Raw genomic sequence first — 21,190 nt, 5'->3', positions numbered from 1 at the left:
CCCAGGTGGTTGCTAGGTGGTCGCCACGTTGTTGCAAAGCAGTTGTTTCTATGATGTCCCATAAGATGACTATGCAGTTCTTAGAGGATTGATTTGCAGCATAGCAACCGCTTGGAGCAGCATATCACTTATGGTGTCTCAGGTGGTGTCTGTGGGTTGCTAGGTAGTTGAAAGTTGATAGCTATAGAACAGCAGATGGTTGTTGGCGGTCATGGTGGCCTAGGTGGTTGCTATGGGATTGTCTTGTTTCTGAAAAGCAGTTGCTACGTGGACACTATGGACACACTTTCTTTGAATGAAAAATCAGATGAATCTGTATACGCTGTGTCCAATTTTACTGAACCCTCCTAATTCAAGCACCTAGCAAACACTTAGCAACGCCATAGATGCCTGCTTATTCAGCACTTCATCTGAAAGATGTTAGCAGTTAGCCTAAGAGTGCCCACTGTTCTAGCAAGGACTTGAGACCCAATTCATTCAGAAATGGCCCTCCAGCCCCTTCATCACTCCAAAGATCATGATTCCACAGCTCTACAGTCCAGTAGTGTGAAGCTGTGTACCACTCTAGTGGACACCTGACCTTGGGCATGGTGATCTTTGTTTGTGTGCAGCTAAACATACATCTGAATCAGCGGCGGATGCGCTACCCATAATTAGAAGAGAGGTCTGGGCACATTCGGATATATGGTGCACACACAGCCGCAGATCCACCTGCCGTTTAACTGGATTCAGAATCATGTCCTGGACATGCACGGCTAATGTCAGGCTCTTTGTAAATGCCCGATGGAGGCCAAGAACAGTCTGAGGCTGCATCTAATGACCTTATTACTGCCTACTGTGGCTGCTGCGGAGACTGGCTAACAGAGAATTAACTAAACCCACTCTATTCTCATCACGCATTCTACCTCCACTCAGCCCCAGCAAGGGAGCAAAGGCAGGTCAGGCAGCGAAGCAATGCAGGGGTGAAGGTACACACTCCCTCGCTCACTTTTTCCTCACTTGTGCTACTGCTGAAACGTTGTGTAAAACTACTCCGGTCACACGCATGTGAGGTACCCTTTTACAGAAAGCTGGATAACAGGAAATTGTACAACAGTATAGAGCATTAAAGTTATTATTAAATGGACAAAAGTATTGGGACGCCTGCTCATTGATCGTTTTTTCCAAACTCTAGGATATTAAAAACAGGGTTTATCCTGCTCTTGTTGGAGTAACTGTCTCCACTGTCCAGGAAAGGGTTTTTACTAGATTTAGAAGGAGCATTGCTGTGAGGATTTGATTGCATTCAGTGACGAGAGCATTAGTGAGATCAGGAAGTTGGATGATGACTATCCCACCTCATCCAAAACTCCCCAACGCATCCCAAAAGTATTGGATGGAGCACCATCCATCATACCAGAGAACACAGTTCAACTGCTGCACAGCTCAGTGCTGGGGGGCTTTATACCCCTCTAGCCCACACCTGGCATTATTCATGGTGCCATTTGTACAGATGAGTCAGGAATAGGCGCAACTTAAAGTAGCTGAATGCATTCATTAGAAGGAGTGTCCACAAACATTTGGACATAAAGCGTTTTTTAAGAGATGGAAGGATGAAATATTAAATCTAAAAATACCTTTTAAGGCCTAGAATTTTTTTTTATTATTGAAACCTGTTGATTTAACCACCATAGCATCGGTTTAGCAGTTTGAATTCGGCTCTATTTAATTGTTTGAAGAAACAGAAGTGGCTGAAATTTTGCTCAAGGTGAATTTTCGGTTTACTGCAGCATTCAGCTTCATAAAAATATAATCCTGGAAACAAAAGCTGGGTTTTATAGTTTCCAACTATAGATCTAACACTCCAGCTACAAGCTAGCATGCTAATCATGACAACAACATGATAAGGTATACTGTCTGTACTGGATTACTACCAATAAAGTATAACTGTGACGAGAGATTCCAAACAGAATGGAACTGTATTCCCATATTCCCTTATATGAACACAGTACACTCAACACCACCCACGCTACACCTTCCCCTGGCCGCCAAATGGCCAACGCAGTGAAGATGAAGCTTTATTGATTTTTCCATTTGAGACTTGGGAGATGCTTACTGAAGCTTACAGTCTCTGTCAGTCTCTGCCTCTCCCTCTCATACACACTTGTGGGTCCCTCACATTCCTTAAGGGAGGTATTAGCCCTGAAGATTTAGTATACTCCAGGCAGGACGGCTGCCGAAGTGCATGTTTGTGTGTTCCTCTGTGTGCTCTTGGGAGGCTCCCTCTTGCCTCTCTGGGTGTGTCAGTGTCGGTGTTGTCTGGACAGTGATAAGGGGTTGAGGGGGTTAGTATTAAGCAGCGGCAGAGGCGGGCAGGTGTCACTGGTTTGTTTATGCCGGCGAAGCTTTTGTTGGGCGATGGGTAGGCCTGTCAGAAGTTGAGGAATTGAATAGCGGTTACGATGTACACAAAAGAGACTGTTTTCGGCTGCCTTTCAGCAAGACGCCAATCCACATCATGCCAATATGTTTTACACAACAAAAAAAACCCTCAATTTTCTCCCTCTCTACTGACTTGCACTCACTCTACATCCCTCTCTCCAGCTCCTTGACCTTCATTTCTGTCTTTCTGTCATCCCCATTTCCATGCCAGTTCACCAGATCGTGCTCGTCTTCTTATTGGCCTTCTGTCCTTGGTCCACTGATAAACCATCATTCTTGAAAATTGGCTCCTTAGGCCACCTCTGGTCTTTCAAAAAGTGTGCAGAACCTTTTCTAAATTTTATACAAGGTTTTATCACTGGAAGCTTTACATGCTGTGGAGATCCTTTAACCTTCAGAAAGGTTCTTCACACCTCTTTCCCCTCTTTAGGGTGTGCAAAGTAGTTGTGCTCCAATAGATCCAAAGATCCCTTTGGGCACCTTCTTCTTAACCTTGTGAGATGATGTTGGCCTCCTTTGCTCGATTCCAGTAGGTTTCAAAAAAGCTAGCGCCCCCTGCTGGTGTAGTTCCATGACAGCAGGACACACTCTAACCCCTTTTATGCTCACTGGGGTGTCGACCCATGCTGTCACCCCTCCGCATTACAGTGGCGCAAGGCCAATTAGCCATTAGCCATTAGCCTGCACGGAGAAGCCCCTCTTTAGACCCCTCAGAGCTCAATAGTCCATTTGAATAATGGATCTTTAATCACCAACGCTGTTAATTATCAAGTGCTTTGACCCCTTCTGTCAAGTCCTACACATGACAGGGTGCTGTCACGGGCTCCATCACGACGCCCCGCGATGATCGGGAATAATAGGCGCCGATGGCACTGCCTGCAGCCCGTAATGGCAATGACTGAAGAATTGTGATGCTATTAATGACCATAACAAAATAGCCTGTTTGTAATACCACCCCATGAGACCATGCATCAAGGGACGTGGATAATTTCTAAAACGCTAAATCTACGTGTTAGCATTAAGCGCGTCTGACGGGGGAGTGCCTCGTCTAACACGGCTACTGATGAGGATTTGTTTATAGAAGTGACAGCTTGGATGTTATTAATGCCAGTTCTCATTTTGTTTTCCCTTTTATCCGAATGTCAGATCTCACCGAGCGCCTCCTTTGCTTTATTTGTTTGTACATCTGGGAAATTTAAGAGGGATTGGGGAGAGATTAATAAAATTGTTGGGATGAATTAAAGCCTGAACTGACTACAGCAACAACAACAACAAAACATGTGCGGGATTTTTTGGGCTGATCCTTTGTCGGGTCAGACAATCCGCTAATCTCACTCAAATCAGGCAACACGTGCCTTTATAAGCTCTTTAAAATATACCGATTGACCTCCTATATGCCTGTACTGTAGGCTGGTGTTGTTACCTACAAAAATATCACCAGCTTCATACCAGTCGGTCCATCACAATAGTACCACCTACGTAATATTGCGTAGGTCCCCCTCGTGCTGCCTCAACAGATCTGAACCACTGAGGTATGGAGGTCTCCACAAGATTGTGTCCAGTGGTATCTGGCACCACGGCTAATGTTAGCAGCAGATCCTTTAAGTCCATGAGCATCAATGACCCATTTGATTACGGTTGTCCATTTTTCCTGCTTTTAACGCACAACCTTCAAGAACACCACCAACTGGTGGTGGATTTCCGCAGGTGCAGACACCCCCCTCCATCAGTGAACATCCAGGGTATGAACATCGAGAGTGTGGACTCTGGTCAGTCAACACTGCTGCACTCTACAAGAAAGGCCAGAGCAGACTCTACCTGCTGAGGAGATTGAGGTCCTTTGGAGTGCAGGGAGCGCTCCTGAGGACGTTCTTCGACACAGTGGTGGCATCTGCCATCTTTTATGGAGTGGTCTGCTGGGGCAGTAGCATCTCGACGGCAGATAAGAAGAGACTGGACAAACTCATAAAGAGGGCCGGCTCTGTCCTGGGGTGCTTCTTAGACCCAGTGCAGGTGGTGGGAGACAGGAGGATGACAGCCAAGCTGGCATCCATGCTGGAGAACAGCTCCCACCCCATGCATGAGACTCTGGCAGCACTGGACAGCTCCTTTAGCGACAGGCTGCTTCACCCCAAGTGTGTGAAGGAGAGGTATCGCAGGTCCTTCCTTCCTGCTGCCGTCAGACTGCACAACCAGCACTGCTCCCAGCGGACCACATACACACACACACTTAACTACACACACATGTTCATGTTCAGGGAATACTATGTGCAATACCCCACCCCCATGTGCAATTAAGAGTCTTTTGCTGTAAATAATATTGTTATTGCTTTTTTAATTCTTATTTATATTGTGTATATAATGTAAATTATTTATCTTAATTTTTGTAACCGATTGTCTTGCTATCCCTTTCTGCTGTTACACTGGGAATTTCCCCACTGCGGGACTAATAAAGGACTATCTTATCTTATCTTATCTTAATATATCCACCCCCTGACAGACGCCACCGTAGGTGGAGATAATGTTTTTCACTTCACCGTCAGTGATGCTAATGTTATGGCATATTAAATGCTGACTTCATTTAATCATAAAAATTAATAAATAAGTTTTTTTTTTTCTCTCAAACAGAACAGTCTCCTCTGCCTCGCCTGGAGTCTTCCTCTGACATCAGTGATGTCTGGGTCCCTTTCACAGAGATCATCTTGAGCCTGAAGCATTGTCTGGCTTGAACCTCTTCATTTTAGAGAAGTGCGTCTGTCTGGAGTTTTTCTCCGGCATTCTGCAGATTCTTCTAAAATGTCCTTATTGTATTCCGGATCTCCATTGATTGCTACATACAATCGCTTTGAGACCATTCCTCCTTTCTTAGAGCAGCCTGATGATGTTAAAAATGAGCAGTGCTCTAAAATATCTGATAAGGGACTGCACAGCCTCCAACTAGAGTATCGAAATTTACTTCAAATCATTACTGATGGCTAAAAGCCAATAAAATAATCAATGGGAGGTTGGATAGGCACTCATTTGAGCATCAAAAGCATCAAATCAGGCATGGCAGCTAAAATCCAATTCATTCATCCCTACGGCAGTTTTTCATGTTCTCCTCATGGAAGAAAAAGGAGAGGAAACCTGTAACCATAATGATTACGGACAATACATCAATTCCTGAGAGTCGCAGCTCTATTTCCATTTTTGTTGATATCCATGATTGTGCTTTTTCTCTCCTTTCCGATTTCTGGAACGCTCTCCTTCAAACTGATGCACCAGAGATAACTACTTTTTCGACACATTTCTAAGCCAGCACATTAGGTCACAGAAAGCACTTCCAGAGCATATTATGGAGAAGATGCAAATGAACAAGAACAGAGCTCAACATTTCTTGCTCTTTTTCAGGGCCCCTGCTGGTTTTTGGGAAGGAAATGAAGGAGGAACGTCAGGCTGCACCACCTCTGAAACTTCTCAAGGCACGACGGCAATGGTCAGAGAGACGACAGCTGAATCTATTACCCTCCAGTACTAGGTCAGCCTCCCTGGTGCTCACTCGAAGATTGAAGCGAGAACCCTCCGGCTACACAGCGTGTCCACGGTGTCCACGGCATGGAGTTCTAACCCACTGAGCGACAATACCTGTGAGTTCTGACACAGTTTAAGCTCAGGAAGATCAAAGCCATCCGTCACGTAACAATATAACACATGCTGGCAATAGTTATTAACCTGGTAGAAATCTGTGGTTTGAATGAGAAACATGGTGTACGAACTGTGCACTAGAGTTTGTGGGGATCAATTCTGCGCACATTGCTGGATTCTCAAGAAAGGCACAAGGTTGTAAAACATGGTCTCATGCTGAAAGGCTCCTGGTGAGAAGAAGCCTCGAACCCATCAACTACCAACTTCAGCCAAGTCTATGAACCACTCATTGGAAATGACCTTGCTGAGAGAGCTGAATCAACATGCCACTGGAGTTCCTAGACTGTACAACGAAGAGAATGGGGAAATAGGCTGCAGTTCATGTTCAAGGCCTGCTTTGACTTCTATTCAGAGCGCCAATATGCTACTCATGGAATGGGGATGTTCTGCACTTCCTTCAGAGTTCCTCCTATTGGTTGAATGAGAAACAACTGAGAAATGGCATCAGCTGCAGATAACTGTGACTTCTAAAAGCTGAAAGAATAGTCATTAAGGAGCAGCCATTTTTCTCTTTATTACCAGAGCAATGTTTCCTAACTACAGTCCAGGAGTCCTCAGCTGCAGTGTTTTCTGCTCGACTTGGTCAGACACACCCGAGTCGAACCATTAGCCTTTTCTTAAAGCTGAACCAAGGAAAAAGTACGCAGTGCAGGGTGGGCTTCAGGCCTGGGAACCCGTAATAACGGCTTCCGTAATTTTATCATTCAAAGAGCTAATTGCTTGAGAATGGGTCAGCTAAAGATCTATTGTATAATGATTTAACAGTATTGAGTTCTTCCCCTTGCCCACTGAATAGAGCCAGGGGTTAATGAAGGATGCCTGTTTCCACCATAATGACTCACTCGTTTGATTGCGGCCCACTCGTTCCAGCCAAACGCAGGTTCAGGTTAAGACGCCTTCAAAATTGACCTGAGATTACCTCTTCTGTCGCGCCAGGCTTGGGTGAAGGAAGCTAGGTCAAGTTGAGAAAGGTTACAGCAGGGGTGTCCAATCTAATCTGCAAAGGGCCGGTGTGGCAGCAGGTTTTTGCTCCAAACAGGCTACAGCACACTTGAATCTGCTTGTTTAATCAGCTGGTCCCATTCTTCAAACAACTGGTCACGTGGGCTCCTGCTTTGGTGGAATGAAAAAAGCCTGCAACCACATTGGCCCTTCGCAGATGAGATAGGACTCCCCAGGGTTACCACATCCAATACAATCAGACAAAAGCGTGTGAGTTAGCTCTAGTTGCCCCTAGGGTTGTACACTCTGAATAGCCCCAAAAAAGTACTTTTGGCACGACTGGGAAACTGTAGTATTCATCAAACACGTCAGTCTGGGTTTTGTTTTGGAAGATCTCCCCATAGGATTGCCAGTGAGGCCCATAGGCTTCCCCAATTTGACTGCAAAAGACCTTGGGGTAGATTTTGGACTGTTGGAGCACTGTTCTACTGTGCAGCAACACCTGTGCATATAAACTTTCATGAGGGAGTTGAAGAAAACCTTTACTTTCAATAAAATACAAGTCATCTGTACGCAAGCCCCCCCAAGCTGGTTTCAAAAAGCTGTGATACTTGTCAAATGGGGCATTTTGAAACTGTAAATATTAATAAATAGCTTGTCAAATGTTGTGTGTTGTAGTTTGTCATGAAAAGCTCACAGGGGACCTAGCTGTAACCTAGCACAAAGTGTGACCACAGTCACTGTAATGCCATATAAAGTACAGCAGGGACACTGAATGTTCTACCATTGCAAGTAACTACAGAGTATGTAGTCCATTATCTCAGGGTGTGGCCAATTTAACCTTCATCAAGCCAGGCTGGAGCAGGCATTCATTATAAGGCCAGGGCAAAATCCCTGTGCAGGCAGAAGGCTACAGCACAAGCCAGGCAGAGCAGCGACGTTAGCTTTTCAGTGCTAACAGAGCAGCCCAGCATGAGTGAGATGTTAGCTAATCAACAGAGTCGCAGTAACTACAGCGAGCAGGATAGCATGGTTAAAAACCTAATGTTGCAGAAAGCATTATAGGGTGCATAATAGGATATTGATTAAGCTTATCCCAAGTAAACAGAATGCACCCCTAATTAATAATCCGAATAATTTCATGCCCCCCTGCCTTGTCTAGTTTATGTTTATTGGCCTAGCGAGTGGGGCGCACATTAGCCTTATTTGTAATGCGAATGAAGACGAATTGTGCGCTCGTAATGTCCTTCTTCTAAGACTTATCTCAGCTAAGCAAAAAGCCTGAGGTGTACAATATAGACACAATTACTGAGAGGAAAGAAAAAACAAAAAAAAGGAGTGAGGTGGAGTTAGAGCAAGACGAGAAAGAGTTATGATCCTTTAAAAGAAGTTCTGGGCATTAGAGTCCTTCAGAGCATGGCCAAACGGTGAACCGACCAGAAGTGGGTAGATGAAGCAGGGTCCACACTAGGGGCCAGGGCTGAGCTGCCCCTCTCAGTTTCTGGGACATGCTGATAGTACACCAGTCACCGTCCCCCCCGAAATCCAAAATCAGCTCCGGAGCTCCTCCGTGTCTGACCGCTCCCACAGTTGATTCAGTTTCATTAACGCTACGAAGATGATGATTTAAGCCGGTTTGTTTAATTTGTTCTGCCGTTTTTTCGTGTCAGGGCACTGATTCAACCCCTCCAACCCTCCCTCCACCAACCCCTACCTCTACTTTGAATTTCATTTCATGAGAAACGAAAAGTTTTTTTTCTTCTTTAATTTAATCCAAAATATGTCCCTTTTCAAATAAGAAGCAATCTCCTGCTGGAAGCTCTTAGGTGAAATTGACAAATCGGCCAGTAATGTACTTCTGCCGTTTCAATTGAATGCTTCATGAGATTCAACCTAACCCTTATAAATACTCTTCTTCACATCGATAACTTTAAACTAGTGAGGGAAAAAAAGGCAAGGTCACCTACTTCCCCAGACCACAATCATTAGAGGTGGGCAGTAAGGCGATATTGTGCTTTATCTCATGATATAAATGTCATCATGGTACGCTTTCTGAGAATATCTTAACTACGGTCAGTCCCTTCAAGACAATAGGCCTCATTCACGAAAGAAAAAAAAGAAAAATGTTCTTAAACTACTTCTTGAGAAAAGTCCTAGTTGTAAGTCTACAGCGGGTTCATGATGTGTATTTGTAAAGCACAGTATTGTTCACAAAAGCAATATATATCTATATATCCAGACATCCACATTTAAAATGCTGTGGCAGGGCCTTAAGAGAGCTTTCTCACAAACTGAAGCAAAGTAAATAAGAGTGGGCCAAATTCCTCCAGAACGATGTGAGAGACTGATAAAGTCATACAGGAAACCATTCCTCTGTTATTGCTGCTAAAGGTGGTCCTACAAGATATTGAGGCATCATTTTTGCTAAATCAATAATGACATGGTGGAATCTGCTATAAGCCGTTGTTTACCTGAGATTGTATTTACCTAATTTAAGACCTGGTGTACTTAGTTTTTTCCATGACTGTGTGTATATTTACATATTATTATGCAATTTAAATTGTTCTATTATTACGGCCATTTCTTGTCGGATGCGCTGTGTTTTTTTGCGCTGCATGAATTCATTATTTGTGCAGTTTGGATTAGTCAGTGCTTATTGTTGTGTTTCCAGTTTGACCAAAAATGTTATATTACTTACATTCCTAATCATTTATTTTCATATTTCTGGCAGACAAATAAAATAAAGCTTGTAAATGTTTGTCTTTGTTAGCAACAAAAATAACAACAACAATAACTGATAGTTGTTGGCATTTGTGTGCTATTTGGTGCTGTACTAATATATATATATATATATATATATATATATATATATATTAGTGTGTTGTGACTGTATATTTAATCACTCCTCTCCCAGAACCAGAGCGAGAACCACTTCCTCTGGTTTGAAGAATGTCAGTGCAAAAAGCTCTTTGAAGTCTGTAAAACCGATGGCCTTAATACACCTGTCTCCTGAACATTGTGTCAAGTCATTACAGGGAACCAAGTCATTAGCTGATGGTGCACCTATTAATTATGGCTAAAGAGAAATGGGGAGAGGCAGAGGAAAGATGGATCACACATAGATGGCCACAACGCGGGCTAGCTGCTTTATTTTCCCACCTTCTACGGGCTTTGGTGCTCAATACATCCATTCCTCTGTCAAACGTTTGCTGAGTATTTAGGAAGTGAAACTTGCTGTATCTATAGCAATTATACATGGGGGCAGGGGTGCAGTGAAGGGGTGGAATGAAGCATATGTAAAGTGATATTTTGTGTTTGTGTGGGGTTTTTTGGGGTTGTACCACCTTGTCCTGGTAAACTGAACCAGCCAGATCTGTCAAAGCGCTTGGCACAGAATATGGAATTCGTTTGATTTTGCTTATGATTTTATGATGCCACTAGTTCTTGGTGTTGGTCGTAAAAAAATGGTTTTAAAAATAACATTACACCAAACTATTTTTAATTAGAACTAAATAACCTTTCTTAATCTGCATATATGGTTACATTTATGGCTGCACCACCTGACTTAAGACTTTTTGGTGGCATATATGCACACAAATAACATTTTGTTTGATACATAAAACATGTATCTCCATTTTTCCACGGATTGAACCCAGCAGCTGCTCTGTACACTGTGTGGATAAACAGATCAATAGAAATGCTCTAAAGTATTTGGAATAAACTCTTATTTTACATTCACTTCCATTTAAAATTCCAATTTTGCCTTCTCCTGTGAAGCCACCATGTTTTTCATTGAACAGTGACAATAAAGGAGGTATTTCTATTAGTATTTTCTAGGAAAATTTTTGCTGTGGATACACAAATGCAAGACACGTCATTGTCCTACACTACACTGGACATTTGGACATACAGTGTAAGCATAATATATGGTACATGATGTACAATGTTGACCTTTGGTCCAAAGAGTCAACGTGTAGTACAGTGTAGTACATCATCAACTTGCCATTTTAGATAATACAAAGTGTCTCGCTAGTGAAAGCTTAGCCCTTTACAATGACCTTTTAGTATCTTTTCAAGATTGTCCTTTGCTAAATTCCCTTTCCCCCTAAACACAGACACACAAAGCATGCAAGGCATGCCACGGATACTGCATGCACTCGCAATAATGCTATCAACAATGCGACAAAGTCATTTTCTCAAAGCAATTCATTATTGCTGAATTTCATGTGTAACTTGTCAAAGGGACAGAGCGAACGCGAGCCAGGTTCCTTTTTTTTTTTTTTCCCGAAGATGCTATCATCTTATCTGAAGGGTTCCAGGAAGATTCAGGCTATTCAGTCAAATATGCTACACCAAATCAAATTTGCTTACCAGAATTCGCTGAAACTCTGCGATCAGCTTGAGCTCACTGGGGCTAGGCAACATGACACTGAGCAAATTAGCATGCTTTTAGGAACACATTTTCACTCACTCCATTTGTAGATTTAATGTGCCATGTTGATTAATGACAGTCATTTTAATGTCTGCAACCAATTTATGAAGATGTTATAATGATCCTTAAATGGCATTTAAATGCAGGAATCGCAGATATAGCTCCTTCATCAGGCTTAAAAGAAAAAGAAAATCAATTAGCTTCTTGCCTTTGGCATCCCTGATCATAATCTACTCAAGAGCTACCACTACAAAACCGCGAACACCGGGTAAACGTCGGGGTATCTTCTTTCTATGTAGTCCCGCAGACCTGTTGAGTAAATGCATCAGAGCCGGCTCATCGTCCTGACAGTATTTAAGTCGGGAACATTAGCGGTCCTTTGGGAGACGCTGTGTTTTTGCCGGTGTTAGCAGAGCACTGAAACAATTAACAGGCTAGCGTGAGCTACTGTGGCATTTTTCCTTTCCCCACCATTTGATTAATTGATATTTCACAGCCTGCTGAGCAGAGGAGGGGGCTGACAGTGAAGTTATGGCAGGCATCAGACGTGAGGCAGGCTAACGGCAGCATGCTAGCTTCATGTGCGGGGAGCGTCACAGCTCATTGTCCTTGAAAATTAATCGGAATGAAACGACAAGCCTGAGGGAGGGCGATCTGCACAGCACCGGGGCCCGAGCTCCTGAGTGGAATATTTATGTAACCCGGGCTAAGTGGCAACAGATGATTCCGATCTGTATTCCGACTGGACGGCTTCAAAAACGGCCGTGGTAAACAAGGCTACTTGCAAATGCAAATGCAGCAGTTTCAGGCTTCATTCTGTTGTGTTGAGAGTGTTATGAGGAGGAGGGTGATGGACCTCTGCAGGACGCTGATCTGATTCACCAGCAAGCTGCGTTGACACGTGGGCTGCAATGCTATTAGCATTGCTGTAATGCCCATTTGTCAACAAGTGCAGTGAGACGATTCACTCAACGCCTGGGAAAGCGCGGTCATCCCTCACGTTCCGCATCGGAGCAGGTCTGGGTCAGCCTGCTATTAAAACTTCTGATCGGATTCAGCGGGCAGGGGGAACTGCTGGTGAACGCAGGCCAAGGAAGAAGCGATCTGCTTGATCTATCTATCTTTCTAATAGGTATTTACATAGGTAGGTAGGTAGGTGGGTGAATGGATGGATGGGTGGATGGAAACAACAAAAAAGGAGAGGCAGATAGATGGCTTGTTTCACTTCATTACAGAGAGGTGGGTGGAGAGGGGGAGAGAGAGATAGAGAGAGAGAGAGAGATGAAGAAGGAGGGGGGAGCGGCGACTCAACTGTGCCTCATTAAAACCCCAGTCGAAGCCCAGCCCCTTTTGAATATGAAAATGTCTCAGACACTGTGGAAAATCAAGCTAAAGGGAGAGAGAGATATACACAGACAGAGAACAGAGAAAGAGAGAGAGAGCAAGAGAGAGCGCAGAATAGCAGAAGGAGGAGGAGGAGGAGGTGGAGTGAGCGTGTGTGCAAGTGTGCGAGAGAGAGAGAGAGAGAGAGAGAGAGAGCGCGAGAGAGAGAGAGCAAGAGCGAGCAAGCAAAAGAGAGAGAGAGCGAAAGAGAGAGAGAGAGCTGGGCTGAATTGTGAGTGGCTTACGACACTCAGTGAACAGAAGGTGTTTCTGCATGCACTGGCAGCGCACTAGTCTGCTGCAAGGGCTCTCTAGCTCTGCTCCCTCTCTTTCTCTTTCTCCTTCTCCTCGTATCTCTCTCTCGCTCTCTCTCTCTCTCTCTCTCTCACTCACTCTCTCCTCCACACGCACCAGCCCTGCCTTTCAGCCTCTATGCCTCAGCATCCCTTCTCGGCAACAGCCTCTTCAGCCCACAGGAAATGAGCGGCACCCAAAAGAGAGCTCGCTGGAAACCAGGCTCCTAGCGGACACGGCACTTCGGGATACAGAGGAAAAAAAAAATAGAATAGAGAAAAGAAAAAGATAAAAACACAGAGGAAAAGAGGCAAGAGGGGTCCACAGCCAGGGTGGTGAGCATCCAGCTCAGATGAGTGCACGTTCCTGAAGAAGCTGTCCTCCGAGAGAATGACGGCTAGCGAAACTGGATATAAAGCGTGCAGGTCAACGGCTGCTTCAAGTGACGGACGTTAATTTGCGTCGGCAGCTCCAAGAGAGTCTCCAACACAAAAGAGCGAAAGAGGGGGAAAAATATATATATATATATAAAAAAAAAAAAAGAGTTGAGTGGATTTTCCCCCCTTCGTGAGCGTGTGGGTTTTTTTTTTTTTTTTTTTTTTTTGCCTCTTCTCCTCCTGCTCTGATCAGCGCAGCAGTCACTGCGGAGAAGCAGGAGAGGGAGAACAGTGCTCACGCATGCAGTCTGGGCAGCTTGCATTTCCTGCGAGCGCGCTGAATGCCACTTGGATTCCTCCTCTTTCTGGCTCTTTTCACACGAGGAGAACTAAGACATTGTAAGTCTGCCAGGAGCTGGTGGCCGCTGAAAAGGAGGGGGGGCTGAATTTGTACCACACTGGGATCTTTTTTAGATTCGCACATAATTAGTGGCGGCACAAAGGGAGCAGCTGAATAGAGGTTGTCAGCCTCTGGAAAGGGGTGAGTAGGAATCCTTTCATATGAGATTGATTCTGGAAGACCGCTATTTTTTACCGCCTTTGTCTCTCCTTTTGCTGCCCAACATCTAACATGAGCAAAGTGACTTACCGCTTGCCCCTCTCGAATCTTGGCTTTTTGACGTGGTCGGATTTTTTTTGCCTTTGAGTAACAAATCACAAATCACAATCAGCTGAACCACGTAACAAAACAACAACAAAAAAAATGACACTGAACTGAGTATTTCTGACCTGGGGAGTTACAAAATCATGGCGTCCAAAACGAGAGGAATCTGAATGATTCAATGAACTTTTTCTCCACGACACTGCGGGATATTCATGCTAATGGATTTCCTCCTAATTGGTCTGTACTTAAAGTGGCCGCTAAGGAAGCCCCCCGGGTTGATACTGTGCTCTCTGGGCATCTTTCTGAAAATGGTTCCCCTGGTGGGGGCGAGCTGTCCGAGGCTGTGCCGCTGCGACAGCAAGCTGCTGTATTGCGAGGGGCTCAACCTCACGGACATCCCCCGCAATCTGAGCAGCGCCACAGGCTTATCCCTGCGGGAGAACAACATCTCAGAACTGCGCGAGGGGCACTTTGTTGGCCTGTCGCAGCTCACCTGGCTCTACCTGGATCATAACAACATCGAGTTTGTGGAGGAGAGCGCCTTCGAGAGGCTGCGGCGGGTCAAGGAACTCGACCTCAGCACCAACCGGATAGAGAACCTGTCCAATGGGACCTTCAGACCATTGCCCAACCTGCGCATCTTGGATTTATCCTACAACAGGCTACAGTCACTGGAGCCGGACCTTTTCCACGGCCTTAGGAAGCTTACCAATTTGCACTTGCGCTACAATGCCCTGAAGTTTGTGCCTGTGCGGATCTTCCAGGACTGCCGGAGCATGCAGTTCCTGGACCTGGGCTACAACCAGTTGCAGAGCCTGGCACGCAACTCATTTGCTGGGCTCTTCAAACTGACTGAGCTGCATCTGGAGCACAACGAGCTGGTCAAAGTCAACCTGGCCCACTTTCCCCGCCTCATTGCCCTGCGCACACTCTACATGCGCAACAACAAGGCCACCATTGTGGTCAGCACCCTGGACTGGACCTGGCACTTCCTGGAGAAGATCGACTTCTCCAACAACGCCATCGAGTACATCGAGCCACATGTCTTTGAAAGTGTGCCCAACCTCAAGGAGCTCATGCTGGACTCCAATAAGCTGACCTACGTGGACCAGCGCATCTTGGACTCTTGGACATCCCTGGGCAGCATTACCCTGTCTGGGAACGAGTGGGAGTGTAGCCGCAACGTCTGTGCCCTGGCCTCCTGGCTGAGCGGCTTCCAGGGCCAACGCGATAGCGCCTTGCTGTGTGCAAGCCCCGACACAGCCCAGGGCGAGGACATTCTGGACGCTGTCTACGCCTTCCAGCTGTGTGAGGATAGTGCCGAGGCCACCACTCAGACCTACGCAGTCACTAGAGACCTGGCCCGGGGCTCCATCTTTAAAGGCCCCACCCGAGGCCCATATGATCTACAAGACGTGGAGGGTGGTGAGGTGGTCACCAACTCCTTTACAGTGACCATGGCTGCAGATGACCTAGAGAGTACCATGCAGATCCACAAGGTGGTGACGGGCACCATGGCACTCATCTTTTCCTTCCTGATTGTGGTGCTCATGCTCTACGTGTCGTGGAAGTGCTTCCCGGCCGGCGTGAGGCAAATGAGGCAATGCTTCAGCAGCCAGCGCCGCAAGCAGAAACAGAAGCAGAGCATGCAGCAGATGGCCACCATGTCCACACCCGAGTACTATGTGGACTACAAGCCGAACCACATCGAAGGCGCCCTCGTCATCATCAACGAATATGGCTCCTGCACCTGCCAGCAACAGGCATCCCGGGAATGTGAGGTGTGAAGTCTTGGCTGCCGTCCCTGGATATTTCACAATCGCACCAGATCAATGGATATGGGACATGCTTTGATGCTGTACCACACTGTGCTGCTCTCTGGAAGAGACTTGGATGGCATGTTCGGAGTGCAAAGGGGACAGAGACCAAGGATTTACTGCTGATTTCAGTGGCCTCAGTGGCTTTCAATGAACCTGGCTTTGGGACTGGTTGACACATTGTCATGGAGCTGGGAGGAATATGGGAACTCATCACTTAAATTCTCTTGTGACGAGTGGATATTTGAGCTTTAAGGTGTCTTTCTACTGCAGGAGATTAACTGTCTAAAGCTACTGAGGACATCAAGAACACAATTTTTCATTGTGGTAATAACAATAACAACAACAACGAAATCTTAAGGGAAAAAAAAAAAAAAGAGATGAGTGTAAAATATGTTGAAATCAGAAATGAAGGCGCGGGAATAAAAATCAAGATGCTATCCTATTTCTTTTGTAAACTATGGAAAAAAGGAAACAAATGTTTAAATAAATGAATTGCAATTCACAGTAGTCACGTCTGCAGGCGAGTTTCAGGGGTGGTTTGTTGTCGGTGGTAGCTGGGGAGGACTGTCAGTTTGGCTCTGCGGTATTTGCAGGCGGTAAATAAAATGGGCAATGGGGATCTCGTCACTTCATTTGAAATGTTAAGCCTCAATCTGAAATTCAGATCTCCTGCCCCCCCAACCCCCCCCCCCCCCATACACACACACACACACCCAGCCCTTTCTCTTTCTTCCCCATCTCACCATATGTGGGGAATAATCACTGTGCAGGCTTGCTGTTACTGTTGTGGTTGCTTTTTATCTTCTCGTGTCCCTTTCCTTATAGATTAAGCAAGCCAAAAAAAAAAGGAGCCTGATACGTTCCGATCAGAAGGATTATTTTACACAATCAAACCATGTGGTCACGCGCTGTCTCAATAAAACAAGGCCGAGGTGTTTTAACGGCTCAAAGCTATGCCTTCCGACTGCTTTCTCATGCTCAGCTAGTGTGCTAGACCTTCCTATTTCTAAGACAGTGGTGAAATCAGAGCTGAAACAACAGGGAAAAAAAAGCCTAGCCTTAACCACTGACACCGAAAACCAATTTAGAATGGGTAGGGATGTTTTAAGGGTTTGCTAACTGTTGATCTTTTGGGGATCTCTGTTTGAGAAGCTATTCTTCAAGATTTCCTTTTTTCATTAAGGGTGTTTGTTGAGGGCATACTGGCAGGCAGTATGTCCTGTGGCAGTGGCTGGAAGACACAGGGAAGTATGTGGTTTCTGAAAGAAGGTGCAGACTGCTCTCTAGTGTCCCAACGCAAGCAGTAGAGGGAAAGTAGAGACGGTAGCAGGAAGCCCTTGCTTTTTCTTATGTAGACTTTTAATGTGTGGGGTTTTTTTTGTGTTGTTGTTGGCAGAGGGATGGTTATGTTATGTCCAAGTGTGCATGCATGTGTGAGCTTCGCCATGCATATATGTGTGTGCGCGTGTGGAGGTCCTAGCTTAGCCCTGGGCACCATCGCTGCTGCAGAGTAAAGCATCTCGCATTCTGAACACATAGGCTGGTCACTAGAAGTAAACAAGGGTTCAATTACTTTAAAACGAACGACTCCTCCAGTACTTTCGCCCGTCACTCAACTTAAGGCATTTGGTGGTTACCACCAGTGGAAGGGGCTAGCTGGGAAATGGCACTACTATTAGACACGCTTGAGTGTGTATATGTGGTCAAGTAACCAGGTATATATATGTGCGTGGGTCAAGCGTTTTTGACAGTTTAACTGCATGTGTGGCTATGGGAACACCTTATTCTTTTTCTCAAGTATGTGTGGGATGTGTTAAACAAGGAAAACTGTGAAGCTAAGCAGGGATTTTTTTTATATACCGATGGTTATATCATCAACCTCGATGGCCCGGACACCCCTTGATACTTGATATCGAAACTGTTCTATTTTCACCACTGTATTTGATCCATATGAGGAGCTGAGCCAAAATAAACAAATAAAACGCACTCTGATTTGTTGTAAATGATGCATACATGTGCCGACACCCCTCCCATCACCTACCCGCTGCTGCTCTGATGAGTTAGAGTCTTGCTCTTTTTCTGTTTCCTCTCTTAAGAGACTGTCTGAAATGGATACCTGATTCAAATGATAATATAAACATGCTTTGGGGTAAACCTTTTCTGATCCTTGCCTTGCTTGCTTTCAATAGCACCATTCACAACACTTGTGCTCTTGTGCTAATGACGCATGCCTGGTTCGAGTCCACATTCGCATTCGGGGGGGCCTCGAAATGCGGCCGCTAAAAAGGGTGAGCGCGCAGCGACGCTCGCAGCATCACAGATGCAGAATGACACAGTGCGAGGAGCGAGCGAAGGAAGAAGGCATTGTTGCCGCTCATGATCTCCCTTTCGCGCCGCTCCAATCGAGTTCAGCAAACCGAGAAACAAAAAGCTCTGAATAATAGCAGCTGTGCACAATACCAGCACATCCCCGCGCTACAAATAGCAACATCGGGCGATGATGGAGATGTATATGTGCGAGCTGAAGGGAGGAGGGGTGTGTTGAGAGAATGGGGAAGAGATCCCACTCATTCACCCTCTCTAACAATGAATGAAATTGGGTCCACAACTCCCCCTCCCACCCCAACCCCAACCGCTCCCGGCCTATTTTTAGCTCCTTGGCTGAGTTTGTATCAATATTGTATGGGCTTAGTAACTTCTGTGGCCGATGTTGGCAGTTGTATTGATTTCTCCTCTCGCTGTATTTTTTGAGTGGTCATGAATATTTGAGGACGCAGGGGTCTGCCGGGGGTCCGGCCAAAGCTAGTCTCTCTCCTCCCGTTTCCTGTCTGAGAAAGCCACGCGGGAGGTCATTCCACCACCATGGCGCATTGTTCCAGCAATTGGCTCTCATAATTAATACGGCTACAGTGAGTGATCGAGCTGGAGAGGGATCGATGTGAATGGCTATACGAAGAACATGGCCGGTTACTTAATTGCTTGCCTACATTACTGCTTTTTGGAGGAAGGTGTTGGAGAGGGAGAAGAAGAAGAAAAAAATGATGCTTTATTTATGACAATCATTTATTGATACTGTGGCTAATTAGCATTGTGTGTGTGTGTGTGTGTGTGTGTGTGTGAGTGAAGTGCTTGGCCAGGAGCCTAGAGTTCATCCCTGGGAGTTTAGAATCTGCTCTGAATTTATGCAATATGGAGTGAGGTAGTCTATGGGGTAGCTACTGTGGCACCTGGCAGGAACTGAGACATTTGGCTAGTTGACTCTTAGAAGGTTTACTATTTAACAAGCTAATTAAGAGGAATGATCTGAATTCTGTGTCAACAGGTTCAAATCACATTTCAATAACTTGTGGTTGCTTGTTTTGATGAGGAATGAGTGAGAATTCAATCACAGCATTTTTGTTTGGGTTATTGCTGGTTGTAGCTTCAAGTTTTAAGGGTTAACTAAATTATGCCTTAGCAAATCCAGGGGTGTAAACTTCTTTCTGTACATGCAAAGTGTAACAATGGACAAATGAGGGCCTAAATGGTCTAAAATCTTTCTTTTTTGTCTGTGGGTATGGTTAGAGCTTCAGAATCAGGCTTATAGTTACAGGATGAGAATTAGTTACAGGATCAGGCTTATAAGTACTGGACCAGGCTTACAGTTACAGGATGGGAATTACAGTTACTGGACCAGGCTTACAGTTACTGGACCAGGCTAACAGTTACTGGACCAGGCTAACAGTTACTGGACCAGGTTTCAGGAGTAGGTTTATAGTTACAGTATCATGCTTAAAGATCAGACTTAGTGTTACAGGATCAGTCTTATAGTTACTGGATCAGGCTTACAGTTATAGGAAGAGAATTACATTTACAGGATCAGTCTTATAGTTACTGGAGCAGGCTTATAGTTATAAGATGAGAATTACAGTTACTGGAGCAGGCTTACCGTTATAAGATGAGAATTACAGTTACAGGATCAGGCTTACCGTTATAGGATGAGAATTACAGTTACAGGATCAGGCTTATAGTTATAGGATGAGAATTACAGTTACAGGATCAGGCTTATAGTTACAGGATCAGGTTTCAGGAGTAGGTTTATAGTTACAATATCAGGCTTAAAGATCAGACCTATAGTTACTGGATCAGGCTTACAGTTATATGATGAGAATTACAGTTATAGGATGAGAATTACAGTTACAAGATCAGGCTTACAGTTATATGATGAGAATTACAATTATAGGATGAGAATTACAGTTACAGGATCCGGCTTATAGTTACTGGACCAGGCTTAGTTATAGGATGAGAATTACAATTATAGGATGAGAATTACAGTTACAGGATTAGGCTTATAGTTACAGGAACAGGCTTATAGTTATAAGATGAAAATTACAGTTACAGGATCAGGCTTATAGTTACAGGATCAAGTTTCAGGAGTAGGTTTATAGTTACAATATCAGGCTTAAAGATCAGACTTAGTGTTACAGGATCAGGCTTAGTGTTACAGGATCAGGCTTCAGAATCAGGTTAACATATTTGGCTTGTAGTTACAGGATAAGGTTTCGGATTTATGCATCTAATTACAAGATTTAGCTGGACGATCAGGCTTGTAGTTACAAGATCAGAATTACAGTTACAGGATCAAGCTTAGATTAGCGGACTGGACCAGGTTTCATGATTAGGTTTATAGATACAAGATCAGGCTTACAGTTATATAATCAGGTTTTTAGTTACGATATTGGTCTTATTGTAATAGATTAGGCTTACCTTCACAGGATCAGGATTATAGTTGCTAGATCAGACTTCAGAATTAGGCTTACAGTTACAAGATCATACAGGATTAAGTTTATAGTTACAGAATAGTTACGCTCACAACATAAGTCTTAAAGATCAGCCTTATAGGAAGAAAATCAGGCTTACTGTTACAAGATTAGACGTGTGATCACAAGATTAGGCTTGAGAACTAGACTTACCTACAGCTTGGAAATTAGACAAAGTTACAGGATCAGGCTCATGGGTATAAGATCAGGCTTATAGTTTGTAGTTATGGGTAGGGGCAGACTTTAGTTTAGTGAGTTATGTCCTAAATGTGGGCTTGTACTTTAACTTTTCACTTTCATAACTACACAAGTTCTGCATACTTTCACAGTCATTACTAAATAATTACTCTTGAGATAAATATAGTAATGATAAG

At 44.6% G+C, this 21,190-nt stretch overlaps 2 protein-coding genes across 2 annotated transcripts in view; one reads left to right on the top strand and one right to left on the bottom strand.

The window, feature by feature from the left end:
* The window catches only part of ctnna2 (catenin (cadherin-associated protein), alpha 2), a 566,064-nt gene that overhangs the window by 158,854 nt on the left and 386,020 nt on the right, over positions 1-21,190 (bottom strand). The window lies entirely within an intron of this gene.
* lrrtm1 (leucine rich repeat transmembrane neuronal 1) lies at positions 13,078-18,003 on the top strand. Its single transcript, XM_072670569.1, has one exon. It carries the CDS (start codon positions 14,410-14,412, stop codon positions 15,982-15,984), a length of 1,575 nt encoding a protein of 524 aa, XP_072526670.1. The 5' UTR covers positions 13,078-14,409; the 3' UTR covers positions 15,985-18,003.

The sequence above is a fragment of the Salminus brasiliensis genome, chromosome 24 (assembly GCF_030463535.1).
Source record: "Salminus brasiliensis chromosome 24, fSalBra1.hap2, whole genome shotgun sequence".
NCBI lineage: Eukaryota > Metazoa > Chordata > Actinopteri > Characiformes > Bryconidae > Salminus > Salminus brasiliensis.
This window is presented reverse-complemented; position numbering and strand designations above follow the sequence as displayed.